Below are 16,669 nucleotides of genomic sequence, written 5' to 3'. Positions count from 1 at the left end.
AGCAATTTTTTTAAATGAATTTTTTCTGTTTTTAAATTGAAAACCTTCAAAATCAAAATGATCTGTTTGGAAATGATTGCATTGTGTGGCTTATCAAAATTGGCAATGGAAAATAAACTTTAAAAAATAAACAAGTCAAACTGAAAATGTCAAATGAAAGTTGAAAAATGCCAAACAAAATATGATAACCACATCAAAGAATAATTAACGTTACACTTTTTGTCAAAAAAAAAAAAAAAATCTCAGAAAAACTTTGAAAAAGGAAAACCCAAACTGGTTTTTTGAAAGTTTTAAATTTTGAAATTATTATTATTATTTATTAATAATATCGTGAGGAGGGGTGGGGTGAGGGTGCTAAGAAAACAGTCCCTTATTTTTGAAATGCAATGTTGGCAACCCCCCCGATGCTTTGTTCCCTGCTACTGAGCTTTCTCCATATCTTGAAGACTTGACAATGGTGGGAAAGGCTCTTAATACAGTGAAAGAGACAGCTGTAGCTAAAATTCGGAGTATGCAATAGCACCTTGTTCAGCACATTCCATTTATAGTACAAAAGTGATTTCAATAGGAGTTAGGCACCTAACTACCTTTGGGGATCTGTGCTTAGGTAATTAAATGTCACTCGTCTGCACTAAGTTCATGGTTGTCCCAGGATGCTGATTCATAGGGTTTTTCCCAGGTGATGTGTTGCATAAGAGGTATTTTATCCATGTTACATTTGTTGCCTTTAAATGTCACCAAGTGTCTTCAAGTATTTTTCAAATGTGGAGAGTTTTTAAAAAGTATAACATCTGTGAGTGCATAATAATGTTGTTAGGAATCTGAAGGAAAAATGGAGTAGGATGGCTTTGCATTTTTTGACAGTGTAATCCTCTGGTGCCATTGTAATTGGATTTATGAAGAGCTGAGATGGTGAGCATCAGCAGGACACACAAACTGATGCTGTAGTACTACCCAGAAATGTGGAAGGGCCTGTGAAGCTGAAGGTTGCATGATATCTGCAACATATTATATGGCTCTGCAGTTATCACATAGTTATGCAACTATCCCTTGTGTATCCCTTTTACATACGTGTATGTATATGGCCTAAATTTTCTAGGTAGCATACTCTTGGTAGACTTACTAGGTAGATCCTAGGTGGTGACCAGTGATTTTTGGCTGCTCAAGTGGACATCTTAAAGGGGTCTGGTTTTCAGAAAGTACTGAGCACACACCGTCAGAAAATCAGGCCCCTTTAAGATGTCTCAGGTTGGCCACCCAGAAACTGAGGCATCCAGAATCACTAGTGACTTTTGAAAATTTAGGCCTAAATCTATAAAATAATAAAATTCGCCAGGGATATATCTTCCTTCAAAGAGTGGTACATTTGGGGGCCTAACTGGGTTGACTGTTCCCTTAATGAGTGGCTTCAGCACTCCTTGGCCAATAGGATGGTGAGTTCACACTATATGATCAAAGAGGAGGAGCTGGCTTGCAAAGGTGAGAAGCCCATCTCCAAACACAGCCTTCTTCAATAATAGTGTAGGGAGTACAGGAGACTATAGGGAAGGCAAAGATCTCTGTGTTAAATGTTCTATTTTTAAAGTAGTGAATCATAGAATCATAGAATCATAGAATATCAGAGTTGGAAGGGACCTCAAGAGGTCATCTAGTCCAACCCCCTGCTCAAAGCAGGACCAATTCCCAGCTAAATCATCCCAGCCAGGCCTTTGTCAAGCCGGGCCTTAAAAACCTCCAAGGAAGGAGACTCCACCACCTCCCTAGGTAACGCATTCCAGTGTTTCACCACCCTCCTAGTGAAATAGTTTTTCCTGATATCCAACCTGGACCTCCCCCACTGCAACTTGAGACCATTGCTCCTTGTTCTGTCATCTGCCACCACTGAGAACAGCCGAGCTCCATCCTCTTTGGAACCCCCCTTCAGGTAGTTGAAGGCTGCTATCAAATCCCCCCTCATTCTTCTCTTCTGGAGACTAAACAATCCCAGTTCTCTCAGCCTCTCCTCATAAGTCATGTGCTCCAGACCCCTAATCATTTTTGTTGCCCTCCGCTGGACTCTTTCCAATTTTTCCACATCCTTCTTGTAGTGTGGGGACCAAAACTGGACACAGTATTCCAGATGAGGCCTCACCAATGTCGAATAAAGGGGAACGATCACGTTCCTCGATCTGCTGGCAATGCCCCTACTTATACAGCCCAAAATGCCGTTAGCCTTCTTGGCAACAAGAGCACACTGTTGACTCATATCCAGCTTCTCGTCCACTGTGACCCCTAGGTCCTTTTCAGCAGAACTGCTACTTAGCCATTCGGTCCCTAGTCTGTAGCAGTGCATGGGATTCTTCCGTCCTAAGTGCAGGACTCTGCACTTGTCCTTGTTGAACCTCATCAGGTTTTTTTCTGCCCAATCCTCTAATTTGTCTAGGTCCCTCTGTATCCGATCCCTACCCTCTAGTGTATCTACCACGCCTCCTAGTTTAGTGTCATCTGCAAACTTGCTGAGAGTGCAGTCCACACCATCCTCCAGATCATTAATAAAGATATTAAACAAAACAAAACCGGCCCCAGGACCGACCCTTGGGGCACTCCACTTGAAACCGGCTGCCAACTAGACATGGAGCCATTGATCACTACCCGTTGAGCCCGATGATCTAGCCAGCTTTCTATCCACCTTACAGTCCATTCATCCAGCCCATACTTCTTTAACTTGGTGGCAAGAATACTGTGGGAGACAGTATCAAAAGCTTTGCTAAAGTCAAGAAATAACACATCCACTGCTTTCCCCTCATCCACAGAGCCAGTTATCTCATCATAGAAGGCAATTAGGTTAGTCAGGCACGACTTCCCCTTCGTGAATCCATGCTGACTGTTCCTGATCACTTTCCTCTCCTCTAAATGTTTCATAATTGATTCCTGAAGTAAGGAAAAGTCCAAGAAATGATATTTGTGTAACGTGGGCTTTGTCATTAAATCAATCCTATATAATGTTGAATGGTCAGTGGATGTTTCCATGAGAAAAGCACAATTTTCATAGCCAGGAAGAATATTTAAAGAGAAATGGTATTTTAGGCCATTGTTACGATCCTAGAACAACTAAAATATACCTATTTTCCTGGGGAAAAACTTGTTTCCAAAAGCATTAAGCAGCTAATAAAACTGAAGTGGGGCAGGAAATTTGGTGGAGTACAAGCAAGCCAGGTTGGCTAATGCCACAATGAATACAACTGTACACAAATATGAAGGGAATCAAATGACACAGTCAGCTTGGAAGGGCCCCAGATTTGCCTTTCCTGTCCCTTCTAAATGTGTCTCCCAAGTCCAGTCATTTGTTTGTACTTCTTGTAAAACAGTGCTTTTCAATGCACTTAAAAAAAAATTCCAGTAGCGTGGTACTGATGTGTAATCCAATATGTACAGCCCTAGCACTCATAGGCAATATTATAGAAACAAACCAGTATGCTCAGCCTGGTACTCACAGGCATTCATACAATAATAAGCCAGTGTGGACAGCCCATCATTCATGGGCAAGCCTGCAGGAACAAATTAGCATACATGTGCATGATGGAGACCAACAACTTTCATAACATGACAGTGTTAAGTTTCAAACTCCTGAAGGAGCCTGTTGATTAATAACGAGGGAAAAAAAATTTAAAACTGTGAAAGATATTTAGTCCTGCTGCTGAGTCTCCAAGGGCACTGTGATGTGTGTGTTGTGAAAGAACTTGTTTCTTGGTCACTGGATGAAGTAAAAGTGATATGATATAAGGACTTGGTGACCGCTAGACCATGGTACTTGTTTTTGCTAAAACTAGGCATCTCTCAGTGTGTGATTTCCTTTTGATTGCCTAAGGTCCTAGCCAGCTGGAGTTTCAGTGCATAACTGATTTGGTCAATTTCAAGGTAAATTTAATGGACGCTTAATGCTAATTAAGAACATGTGGTAGCCAGAAAACATTTCTAATAACATTTGTTATTTCATACATTTTTTCCTTGTTTGGCAGGTATTACTAGTCGTAATACTTTGTATTCATAAAGTGGTTTTAATCCAATGTTCTCAAAAGGCTTCATGGCCAAGGATGGTGATCTTCTTGTAGCTGTGAGTGGAGTTAATATGTTTGGTAGAATGCTCATTTCCCTCTTTGTCCTCATCTTCTCTTCTTTGGGAGGGCCCTGGAGGGTTGCTAGAATTTGAAAGCAGGAGTGCATGATAGATGATGGATCCCAGGGTGTGGATGAGTTAAATAGAAACACTTGTAACTGATCAAAAGAAAAGGGATTTTGTGACCACATAAGGAGCTTAGTTTGAAATTGTTTTTTTCATTCATTCCTCTTTTCCATCAAGAAGGAGAAGTTGAGGGACCTTTTATGACAGCCGGTGGTCAAGAGTCAAAGGAAATTAAACAGCTAAAAGATGCCCACTCAGTCTGTCTTCTCTGATACATTGTCAATCAGTTTTGCAAAACAAATTTGATTTGAATAGATACCTCTCTTGAGTCTCCCAAGGAAAGTACTGCTACTTGGACTGATGGAAGGGTTGCAGACGAAGGCCCTTCATGGAGAGTGATGAGTTGTTCCTATACACGTTACTGTAAGGGGAATAAAGGGGCATGGAAAACAAAGGGAAATTATTATTTATATTGCAGTAGCACCTAAGGGCACCAGTTAAGGATTGGGGCTACCTTATACTAGGCACTCTACAGACACATAGTAGGACAGTCCCTGCCCCAAAGAACTTGCGATTTAGGTTATGACAAGATGCAAAATGTGAATGATACAAAGATGCTGTCCAAGGCAAGACAGCAGTAAAGTGAGTACGTCATTGTACAATAGGAACTAACCAGCTGTATTGTAGACATGACAGTAAAGGTATTTTTAAGGAGATATTTGAAGGAGATAAGGCGGAGGCTTTGTGGATCTTTTCAAGGAGTTTTTCCCACTCATAAGGAGTGGCATCAGAGGAAACATGGAGGTGTTTGAGAAAGCAACATACTGGCAGATGACAAAGGCTAGTATGTTGGTAAAGAACAGGTGGAAGTTGACATTATGGTAAAATGCATCAAATGGATAGGGCAGAGCTTAATTGTAAAGGGCTACAGATGGAGATAGCAAGCTTGCCCTTCATGTGGTAGAGAAGGGAAAGCCAATGGAGGATACAAGGAGGGGAAATCTGCCCTATTGGGGCTGAAATGGGAATTTCTACACAGTTTTGAGTGAACAACTCTAAATACTGGAAAGGCGTTTAAAATGGTTTTGAGAAGTATCTAAAGGATCTAAGGCAGTATCATAAGGATTATTCCAATCTTTAGGGGTTAGTATGTTTTTCTAAATTATCATGGAACATAAGACAGTGTTTTGGAGTAGAAACAACTGAATATGTCACTAAATTTCTCTCTTTGTTGATGTGCATTTTATTTTATTTTATTTTATTTTATTGCGCACACAGGTGTACTAGCCTCTTCAGAGAAAATTCACGGAGACAGGTCCCAGCTCTAAAGAGCTTATGCCATAAGCTTATGCCACACTCCTGGTTGAGTAATACCTTTCTGTGCAAGTAGTCTCATCAGTTAATTTCCAAATTCCATGAATATTGGCAAAAATGTCTCTGGCAATAACGTGAGGTCTGAGAAGGGTAGGCTAACGAATGTGCAAGGGTGTACCTTTGAATTTAAGGTCATAAGTAAAATGAATTTGCTGACTTCAAATTATCTTGATTTCCATCACCAGCTGTCATTGTTGGTAGTTTATTAATTAAATACAGTATCCAAGTTTACTCTAGGAGTTGGCTGTTGCACATGAGACTTTTGCATTTTTTTCCTTTTTCTTTTTTTGCAGCGAGCAGTGATGCTCTAGTGTTAAAGAGTTTAATGCAAATTGCCTTGGTCCACACTATTATGGGGGTGGTCTTGTACTCTGGGGTTTCACTCCATGTCTGCATGTTCTCTTTAATGCACTCTTTTAGCAGTACCATGAATATATATATATTTTCTTTCTTTCTTTCCTTTTCCCCTTTCTGTTTTGTGCATTCTAGGCTGGCCTGATTCGGACAGACAGTAGTGAATTTTTCATTGAGCCTTTGGAGAAGGGGCAGCAGGAGAAGGAAGAGAATGGGAGGGCACATGTGGTCTACCGGAGATCTGCCGTCAGACAGGAAAGAGCAGAATCACACAAGGATCTTCATAATGAAGGTAGGACTCTGTGTGTGTGTGTGTGTGTGTGTGTGTGTGTGTGTGTGACTGTTTACTACATGCAGCATGCACATGATTCATTAGCTCTGGATGAGCTGTGCTAGGGCACGAAATCTGATTGATAATGGGAGCTTTCAGCAACTTTTGTGTTTCCCTGAACCAGGTGTATATTTGTCCATGGTGCTTCTTAGAGTACCTGGGCTGCTCTAGATCATGCTTGGCTACCCATAGCTCCCACGGAGCTTTCTGGTGGTTGACAATCACTGCTAGCCATGCTGTTTGCTCAGCCATGATACCTGTGCTGGGAAGTGGGAGGAATCCTGGTGCAAATCCTTTTGGAGGTCAGTTAAGCTTAATGGCCTCTTTATGCCCTAAAGCACCAGAGAATTTGGCAGCTAGAATCTCCTAAATCCAGTGAAAGTACCTTGGGATGAATCGGCTCCATAATTTTGTTCCAGTGAATGGAAATGATTTGTGTTTCATCTGTAGAAAAATAAAAATGCAGGTGACTGGGTGCAGAGAAAACCCCAAGTCTCCTCTCCTGGATAAACATTGAAATGGAGAAGTCTGCTGTCACTAAGTTCATTTATTCTCTTCAGTATGATAGGGCATGCTTTTGAATTCTGTACTGCTTTCAGTGCAATTAAAGATCTGGTACTTGGTCATAATGCCGTAAGGATGCCTTTATTGGAAGACCAGTTTTAAGAAACCAGTAATGATAATAGTAATACTTTGCATTTCTATAATACCTTCCACCTGAAACTCTCAGGGTGCTTCATGAACAGTAACTGATTAAGCCTCACAGTACTCCTGTAAAGTAGGTTTTGTTACCAAGACAGTTAAGTGACTTTCTCAAGGACACATGGGGTCATTGTCAGAGATGGGATTAGAAATTAGGTCTCCTGATTTCTAGTCCTTGTTCTAAACACTACTCCCGCTGGATCTCAGTGTGTCAATGGAGCTGGTGTCTGGGGATAACAAAGCTTATCTGGTTCATGGGTGTAATCAGTCTCACTTTCATTCAGTTATATTTGCAAAACTGGTGAGAGATCCCTGTAACTGCCTGGAGCCCAGACTAGATCACGCTAGCCTCCAATATCTATAGATCACCATTTACCCTCAAAAAGAACAGGAGTACGTGTGGCATCTTAGAGACTAACAAATTTATTTGATCATAAGCTTTTGTGGGCTACAGCCCACTTCATCAGATACATAGAATGGAACATACAGTGAGGAGATATATATACATACAGAGAACATGAAAAGGTGGGAGTTCCCCTTATCAACTCTAAGAGGCTAATTAATTAAGATGAGCTATTGTCAGCAGGAGAAAAAACACTTTTGTAGTGATAATTAAGATAGCCTATTTAAGACAGTTTGATAAGAAGGTGTGAGGATACTTAACATGGGGAAATAGATTCAATGTGTGTAATGGCTCAGCCATTCCCAGTCTCTATTTAAACCTAAATTGATAGTATCTAGTTTGCATATTAAGTCAAGTTCAGCAGTTTCTCGCTGGAGTCTGTTTTTGAAGCTTTTCTGTTGCAAAACTGCCACCTTTAAATCTATTACTGAGTGGCCAGAGAGGTTGAAGTGTTCTTCTACCGGTTTTTGAATGTTATGATTCCTGATGTCAGATTTGTGTCCATTAATTTTTTTGCATAGAGGCTGTCCGGTTTGGCCAATGTACATGGCAGAGGGGCATTGCTGGCACATGATGGCATATATCACATTGGTAGATGCGCAGGTGAACGAGCCCCTGATGGTATGGCTGATGTGATTAGGTCCTATGATGGTGTCACTTGAATAGTTATGTGGACAGAGTTGGCATCGGGCTTTGTTGCAAGGATAGGTTCCTGGGATTCCTGGGTTCAGGAATCATGACAGTCAAAAACCAATAGGCAACTATCTTCTTGGCAGATTTACATTCAGCATTGATTACTGTTAGGGGGTCCAATGAGAGTTAATGCCTTAGAGTTTGAAGTGAGGCTAAGGGTACTAGTTAGGTTTAGTGTTTTCTGTAGGTTTTTCCTTTAAGTAAAATAATTGGATGGTTTGGTCTGTTGTCCAGAGAATCCATAATTGCAACATTTGGAACTGATTCAAATTTCAATTTTTTCTCCCCCTTCCCCCCTAGCAGCAACAGGAAAAGGTGAGACTTATCTTTAAAATAAATTGACTTCGCTGTCAGCCACTTCTTCCCCTAGCACTGAGATAAAGAGCCGAGGCCAAGAAGAGTGGATAAAATAGACAATCTCACATCTTATGAGCTAAAGCACCAGGGTAAAATGGAGCTGGGATAAGAGTGAATTGAGGTTAGGATGGCTGGTTCTGTTTGTAATTTTGCAGCTTTTTTGATTTGAAGACAGATGTGTAGATGCAGGTTTTTGTTTTAATTGAATATACTTAGTGAAATTAGGTGTTGATTTTTTCTGGATGTAAATAACTATCCCTAAATCTTCCTTTTCCTGAACTTTTGTCCTGTGTCTTGTCTTCTTTGTGTTTGTCTTTTCTTTTTTAGATTGTTAGGTCTTTTGGGCATGAGGCATGACTTATTTATAGCCCTGAGCCTGTAGACACTTAAGCATGTGCTTAACTTGACGCACATGAATAGTACTGCTGACTTCTTTACTTGCATGCATAAGGTTAAGTGCGTGCAGAAGTTTTTTTATAGGATCAGGACCAAAGTTTGTAAAGCACTGGCACTTTGTATATGTTTGAGTAAGAATTAACATTCTTTAGCATTATCTTCTTCTTGTAACATCATACTCATTTCCACAGCTAAAAGTTGTGTTGTTCTAAACACAGCATGGAATGGAGGCAGGAGCAAATACATCTTAACAAAGAAAAGATCCTATTAGCAAGCCTATGTACTTCAGTAGTAAAGAAGGAGGTGAAGAAACACACCAAAAATGCAGCACATACCAGGAGCAGAATTACCTCTAAAAAGAATGGGATTTTAAAAGTCTTCCATGTGATGTCAGCTGCTCTTTAAGATTAAGTATATCTCATAACATTTTTTTGCAAAGAGTCATGAAGCAATAGGGGCAAAGAAAAGGTGATGAATGACTTATTGGGACTGTTGGTTGGAAATGGAGCCTTTCATGTTTGTTACTAGTTCTTGTTTAGAGGAGGCTGGAGGATTGGAATGCTCAGGTGATGATGATGCCATCCAGAAATCACTCTTTCCTGTGTGGATTCAATCAGTCTGATTCCATTACCCTGCACCTTGTCTTATCATTTACACTACTGTAAAGTGGATGTAAATCACTACCCCATCAGAATGGGAATAAGTTACCCCCACTTTGCACTAGTAATAGCGCAGGGTGCAGAGGAAGGGGGAATCAGGCCCTGCAAATCACCATCACTTGTTGGCTATGTGGTGGGTAATCAAAGCTGCCAGCCAGACACTTTTCACGAGCACTAAATTCACTTTAAAAAGAAAGGCTTTACCATAGGAAGAGTGAGTACATTACCTGAGGCAAAGCCCACTGGCTGTGTTTACTTACTTGCGCTCTTGTTGGGTCTTTCCCATCTGTCTGCACATTCTATGCTGTAACCAGGCACCTGGCCAATGAGGACATCATGTAAGAGTGGATCGACAACTCTGGCGCAAATGTGTGATGTGTCTGTCAAAGCTTGCTCTGTAGAAAGGCGAGAGGGTAAAAATAGAGAAGGAATTTCTTGAAACATTGTGACTGGATAAGTTATTTTAAAGGTGGTAGGATGGGGGTGTGGGGCCAAAGTCTGAGTTGTGGTGAGAGCTTAGCTTTTTGCTTTGCTATATTTAATGTTCTTGACCAATGTTAAACACAGCTTGGGCCTCACAGTCTTCATCCATCTGCTTGAAAACGAACTCCTCATTGGCAAATACAGAAATTCCTGCAAGATGTGCTGTGCGGAGATCAGAGCTCTTACACCAGAAGAGAGAGATGCTTTATGTGACTCACTGTTTGGAGCAATGGAATTCTCTTAATGTCATCTAGCTTTATTTAGCTAGATGACATGTTCCCAAATAGGGCACAAGTATCAAAGAATCACGTGGCTATCAAGAAGCTTGGGGGTGGAGAGCTTGCTCAGCTACCCCATAAGTTATTATTGTCTTCAGAGAACCCTTAAAACTCATTTTGGGGGCACTTACTCAGATTTTTGGCTTGAGTGGTGAATTTAGTGTTGAATTTAGTGAGGAGTGGGATTGATAATGGTCCTGCTTCCCATGATGTTAGTATCCTTGGAAGTCATCTCCCTTTGATGTCTAGTCTTGTACCTTTCACCACCATGATAGTCACTTTTAAAATAAAACATGCTCCAAGTCCTTAACTCATCTTTTCTGGTTTTGGCAATGCCTGCTCTCAGTAGCCACTAAGAGGTGCTGCTTCCAGAAATGACATCTGATGGATTTTGGCTCAGCTCCTCAAAGGTATTTAGCTGCCTGTTTCCTATGCCTTTGGGGATCTGGGTCTTAACTTTCTGTTTCCTTTTGTCTCCCTTTGATCACTCTTCTCATCTCCTTTCGCTTTCCTGCATTCTCCTATATATCTTGCCTGTCTATGGTCCTTCTTATGTGTATTGTACAACTCCTAGCATAATGGGCCCCAATCCTGAATACAAACACTGAACAGTAATAGTGAAGGTGAAGATGCATTCTTATTTCTGTCATTAGAGATTTTAAGCAAGATAGTAGCCAAAAAATGTTCAGAATGTTGGACTTGCTGTTTTCCCATCAGGGAGATGATAACATTTCACTGCAGAAATAGAAAGCATCTGAAATAGCCACTTGTTCCATGGTTATTGGCAGAGGTGGGGAGAGAGTAGGCACAGTGTGGGGTCTCAAGGTGTATGCAGACATGGGGAGTGACATTCCTCTTGGCACCCAGGATGAGCAGTCCTTTGGGCTTGGAGAAGTCATGACTGCTTGAGAAAGCTGACATTAGAAATGGCTGGTTCTGGGCCTTGGAGCCAAAACTGCATTCCAGTTCCCCAGTGAATAAAAACTGGAGCACACATGCACCTTCTCCTTAAATGGAATAAAAGACCAGACACTGCAGCTTTGTTGCTAAACAGCCACCAGACACTTCTTTATTCCTCAGGCTGATAAAACCGTGTCTTTCCTCTCCCTCTCTATACCAGTTCATAAGCCGACCCCCTTCTCTGGTGCTTCCCTTTTTTATTAAAAAAATTCAGCTTATGAATGAGTATATATGGTAACTATTAGAACCAGGAAACATTACTAGAGCCACATTGTTCTGCATGAAGCAGCCTTGAAATCGCTCACCATTTCCTCTTTCCTCTCACCCTTCAGTTCCAAGCTTCAGTGTGGGTGAGCTCCCAAACTCACTGGACCTGATTGAAGACCGGCTCGGTGAAGTGGACAGGAAGAGACGCCACGCCAAGAAGGATGACTACAACATTGAGGTCTTGCTGGCAGTGGACGATACAGTTGTGCGGTTCCATGGGAAGGAACACGTCCAGAATTATGTCCTCACACTCATGAACATAGTGAGGTTTTCTTTTCTTTTGTTGTTTATAAAGCACTGGTCCTAAAAGGGATGTGGGAGGTTGCGGGGTTTGAGTGGATGCAAATAGAAATTGGTAGTGATAATTACTGTTGAAAGCATTGCTTTGTTTACATACACAGTGTGTATGATTTCATATAGTGGCAATTCTATAGCCAGTTTATTCACTAGCAATTTGACTGAGTTCTGAATATGGATAAGTCAACTAATTCAGGTATATTTCGGTGTGCCTTTGGAAGAGAGATGGATTTGCCTGATGAAGGCTGTTGGTTCTCCTTTCTGGACTTTGAAGAGGAATTTTCACACTGGGGTCAGACAGGAGACAGAAGGGGCCTGTGTACAAAAGACAGTTTTATTTTTAGTGTAATTTTCCCCTCATTCTTGGATATTTGGATCAGAGTTCAGGGTGCCCTCCTAGCTGTAGGGTGTCCTATAGTGAAGCCCTTATGCCCTGTTTTGCCATCACAGTCTTCTGACACAAAACTTATTCTGATGTCCCAAATCTATTGTTCTGAAAAACAAGCTTTGAGAAGGGTTGTCTTTGACACTTAACAAATGTAGCTGAAATGATGAAAAGTGGATATGCGGCAAAAATGGTTTTATACTCATCTCTGTGACTGTCTCAACCACTGCAAAATGGCATACTACTGGGGCATGGATCAGTGTTCACGTGGCACTCCCCGTCAGTACCCAGCCCAGGCTGGGGAAGCCATTGATTCAACCAGCAGACCAAACTCAGTGATGAATTCTGGTCACGTGCCAGCTGTGGCATGTTGCACATATGCTAAAAAGACTGTATAGTGTCCTCCATAATGTTACTAGTCTGTATTGATCAGTGGGTGTGGTTTTCTTAATTCACCGTAACCCAGTTGTGCTATTGCACCATCAAGCTGTATGTGCATTGTCACTGCAGCGTGTCTCAAAACTGCTTCCTAATCTGTGCCTCTTTTGTTCCTGGGAGTCCCAGGAAGGGGAAGTAGTAGGGTTACCATATCTAATAAATAAAAAAAGAGGACCCTCCACGGGCCCTGGCCCCGCCCATTTCCCCACCCCTAGCCCCGCTCCAACTCCGCCCCCTCCTCCCTCCCACTCCCAGCCACGCGGAAAGGGCTGCCCGAGCGCTACCGGCTTCACGGTTTGCCAGGCAGCCCCCAGACCCTGCGCCCCCGGCCGGCGCTTCCCCAGTGCAGCTGGAGCCCGGGAGGGGAAGCGCCCAGCTGGGGGCGCAGGGTCTGGAGGCTTCCCGGCAAACCGTGAAGCCGGTAGCGCTCGGGCTTTGGGCAGTCCCTATGCCTCCGGACCCTGCGCCCCCAGCCGGGCACTTCCCCTCCTGGGCTCCGGCGGCGCAGGGTCCGGAGGCACGGGGGCTGCCCGAAGCCGGTAGTGCTCGGGCAGCCTGGCTCTTAAACAGAGCCGAAGAGTCGGGGAGGAGCAGAGCCGCCGCGGCTGGAGGCTCTGCTCCTCCCCTGACTCTTCGGCTCTGTTTAAGAGCCGAGCTGCCCCAGCGCTACCGGCTTCGGGCAGCCCCCGTGCCTCCGGACCCTGTGCCGCCAGAGCCCAGCTGGAGGCAAGGGGGCTGCCTGAAGCCCGTAGCGCTCGGGCAGCTCGGCTCTTAAACAGAGCCGAAGAGTCAGGGGAGGAGCAGAGCCGCATTTTCCCGGACATGTTCGGCTTTTTGGCAATTCCCCCCCGGACGGGGGTTTGACTGCCGAAAAGCCGGACATGTCCGGGAAAAAGAGGACGTATGGTAACCCTAGGAAGTAGGCAGTGTTTGTTGCTATCTGGCTGGTGTTTAAGTGTCTCACTCAGTTGTTTTATTTAAGGGGTGAAGATTTTTCTTTCTCTTCCCCATATGTGAGCCTAGATCTGGAAGACAGCTTTGGAGCTGCAGTATATGAGAGAGTGCAGACAAGGCATAGTTATGAGAGAGAGAGCTCAAGTAAACTATCCCTTTACTACAATGGTTCCCAACCTTTTCTCTGCCATGGCACATCTTGCTACCTTTAATTATTTTGAGGCACACCACCATATTAAAGTCTAACATCATTAGCTGCATTGTACAGATTGTGACAAATATTTTCAGCCGACTCACACATGCACATCAACAAGATGTCAAATAAAAAAATAATTGTTTTATTATATGATGAACAACAAATACTACAAAAGTTGTGCCAATCAAGAAACGTCAACTAGTGATATTATTATGCATCAAGACTTACGGTATTACCTTTTCATCTTTGAGCCACTTCTTCTTTTGTATGGCTTTGGAAGTGAGCTCTGGACGGAATGGACTCTGAAATGCTACCCTGAATTCGATGCACACGGTGATTCACAGTCTGTGATGAATGACCATAAGTTATATACAAGAATTAAAAATAAATAACAAAAAACTTTGAACGAGACACCTGAGCTTGTCTTGATGCGCAGAGTCATTTAACCCTGGGAGGAAATGTTATCAGTGCCACTCTGAGCTCTTGCTTCACTGACCTCAACTGCTCTCTTTGGTTGTTCTTGATGTAAGTCAGGCTTGAAAAATTTAACTTGCACAGGTTGAAAAGGGCAACAGAATGGAGATACTATGGTCAGAGATTACAGGATATTCTCCTCCCACCTTCAACCAGAAAGAGTCCCATGGCATATCATGAAGCTTTATTTTCAAAATGTGATCCATCCTTAATTCAGCAAGCTGACCTTGAGCTGTTATTGTAACATTCTTAGCACTTTGCATTGCAGAGGAACTGTAAGGATCTCGGACCAGTCAAAATCTTCTCTATTCATTGAAGGAAAATATGAACTGAATTTTAATTCCAGACTTTCCAAATGCTCAGAAACAACACTGACCAAAATATTGCCAGCAGGATCTGCTGCATTTGCCAAGGGGAACATTTCTATTGTTCCTTTTGCTACTTTTTCATGCCAGAGGGCTAACTTAGACCTAAACCCATGCAGTTTATCCATGTTGGAGAGAAGATGCTCATTTCTACCTTGCATTTTCCTGTTCAGCTCATTGAGGTGGCAGAATGTATCAGACAGGTAGGCAAGCTTTGCACACCATGCCACATAAGCGATCAAGTCCATGTACATTGATTTCTCCGAAGTTAGGACCATTATGATCTCCTCTCTCAGCTAAGACAAGCATGAGAGAACTTTTCCATGGGAAAGCCAGTGTACTTCAGTATAGAAAAGTAAACTCTGGTGCTCTGCTTCTGTTTCCTTACACAGCAAGGAGAAAATGCGTGATTTTAGGCCTGCGATTTTATAAAGTTAATTAGTTTTACTGCTCCATCTAACACTGAAGACATTTCTTCTGGCAGTGTTTTGGTGATGGGAACTTCATGGTGCAGGAAACAACGCATCATCAACACATCTGGGTTTTGTTCCCTGGCCTTGTTTACAAACCCCTTCACTTTGCCAGTCATGCAGGTTGCCCCATTGGCACCAACACTGATACAATTTTTCCAGTGAAGTTCTCCTTCCTCAAGGTAGGCTGTTGTCACACTGAATATATCCTCTCCAGTCACGTGACCTGGCAGTTCTTTGCAAAATAAAAAAAATTCTTTGATACTATCTCCATCAACTTATCTTATGTTAGCCAAGAGTTGAGCATGGCCACTGATACCTGTTGATTCGTCAAGCTGCAATGCAAATTTTCCACTTGGTTTTAATTTTTCTTCGAGCACCATCTCAATATCACCTGACATCATCAATGCGGTGACTTATCTTGTTATCTGATAGGGGAACTTTTTCAATTTCCTTGATTGCATGTGCACCTAACATTACTCTCACGATTTCTTTGCATGCTGGTAAAATTAATGTCTCTCCGATTGTATGTGGCTTTTTTGCCTTTGCTACAAGTTCAGCAGCCATGTAGCTTGCTTCCAGTGCTTTGTCAGAAACAGTTGCACAGTGTATCATAAGTCATGCTTGCTTCTCATTCTGGTCCCTCAAATGTGTAAAACAAAGTGTGTCCTTCTTGGCAAGGGATGAATGTTTGCTTGTAAGGTGTTGTTTTAACTTATTTGGCCCCATGTCATTGTTTGAGAGACTCTCCCTGCACATAAGACAATATGGAAGAGTGCAAGATGGTTCCCCATATTGAGGATAGCTCTCACAGAAGTGTCGGTTCACCACTTCCACTTTCTTAGTTTTAGGTTCAGCTTCATCACTGCAAGCAGATGTGAAATTGCTAAAATCTTTTTTCTTTAAATATTTGTCCATTTTGGGGTCATAAATTCAAAATTCACCACTGTAACTTTTGAGATTTGTAAGATTTGAAAAATGCACTAACCACCACTTGACTCCCGTAACGTCAAGTTCATATAACCATAGTGTAATGTTGCATCTATCCTAGGCCACTCTTAATTTTGTCTCATGAATATTTATGAGCCAATCCAGAATGAGGCTAGTAGGGTTAAAATCAAAACAGCCATGGCGGCTAATGTTAGATCGCGACCTGTCTTTTGTGCCAGAATTAACATTTTCAACAGTGGAAACTAACATTAAAGCTAAGTGTAAGAACTCTGGACAAACGCATGCTCATTGGAGAAAGTGACCCACACTTGAGAATAATATTTTGGGATGACAAGCAGTTAATAATTAATCATTTCTTCTCATTCCCAAAATAGTCTTCCCAAGCATGTGTAACTTTCTCCGCCATTTTAAAATGCAATGTAATTAATTATCATGCAATCCCGGGTCCGGCTCATTCTGGCTTTTACCCCAAGTCAAATGTAAATATAAAACTTAGGCTTGACTTGTATGTTTTTTGGTGTGCATCATCATCAAAGGCTTATTGCAGTGCATTGCATTCATCAGGGTACGTCATCTTTGTTTACTGTTTATCCCTCTTAACCTCACTTTGGGGAATGGAACGTGATGCATGCATAATATTTGAAAGGGGCCTTGTCCCGCAGAGGAAAAGTACAGAATGCAATCTGGCTCTGACACTAATTAAAATAAAAGGGAAGGGAT

General features: G+C 42.2%; 1 protein-coding gene across 1 annotated transcript in view; it reads left to right on the top strand.

Annotated features, from left to right (window-relative positions):
* ADAMTS14 (ADAM metallopeptidase with thrombospondin type 1 motif 14) overlaps positions 1–16,669 on the top strand; it is a 105,589-nt gene that overhangs the window by 20,519 nt on the left and 68,401 nt on the right. The window contains exons 3-4 of the mRNA XM_054036265.1: positions 6,026–6,182; positions 11,485–11,681. Of these exons, the coding sequence (XP_053892240.1) occupies positions 6,026–6,182; positions 11,485–11,681 (354 nt within the window). The remainder of the gene's footprint in view (positions 1–6,025; positions 6,183–11,484; positions 11,682–16,669) is intronic.

This window comes from Malaclemys terrapin, chromosome 7, assembly GCF_027887155.1.
Source record: "Malaclemys terrapin pileata isolate rMalTer1 chromosome 7, rMalTer1.hap1, whole genome shotgun sequence".
In the NCBI taxonomy this organism is placed as follows: domain Eukaryota; kingdom Metazoa; phylum Chordata; order Testudines; family Emydidae; genus Malaclemys; species Malaclemys terrapin.
The sequence above is the reverse complement of the archived record's forward strand: the minus strand, read 5'-3'. Positions and strand labels throughout refer to the sequence as shown.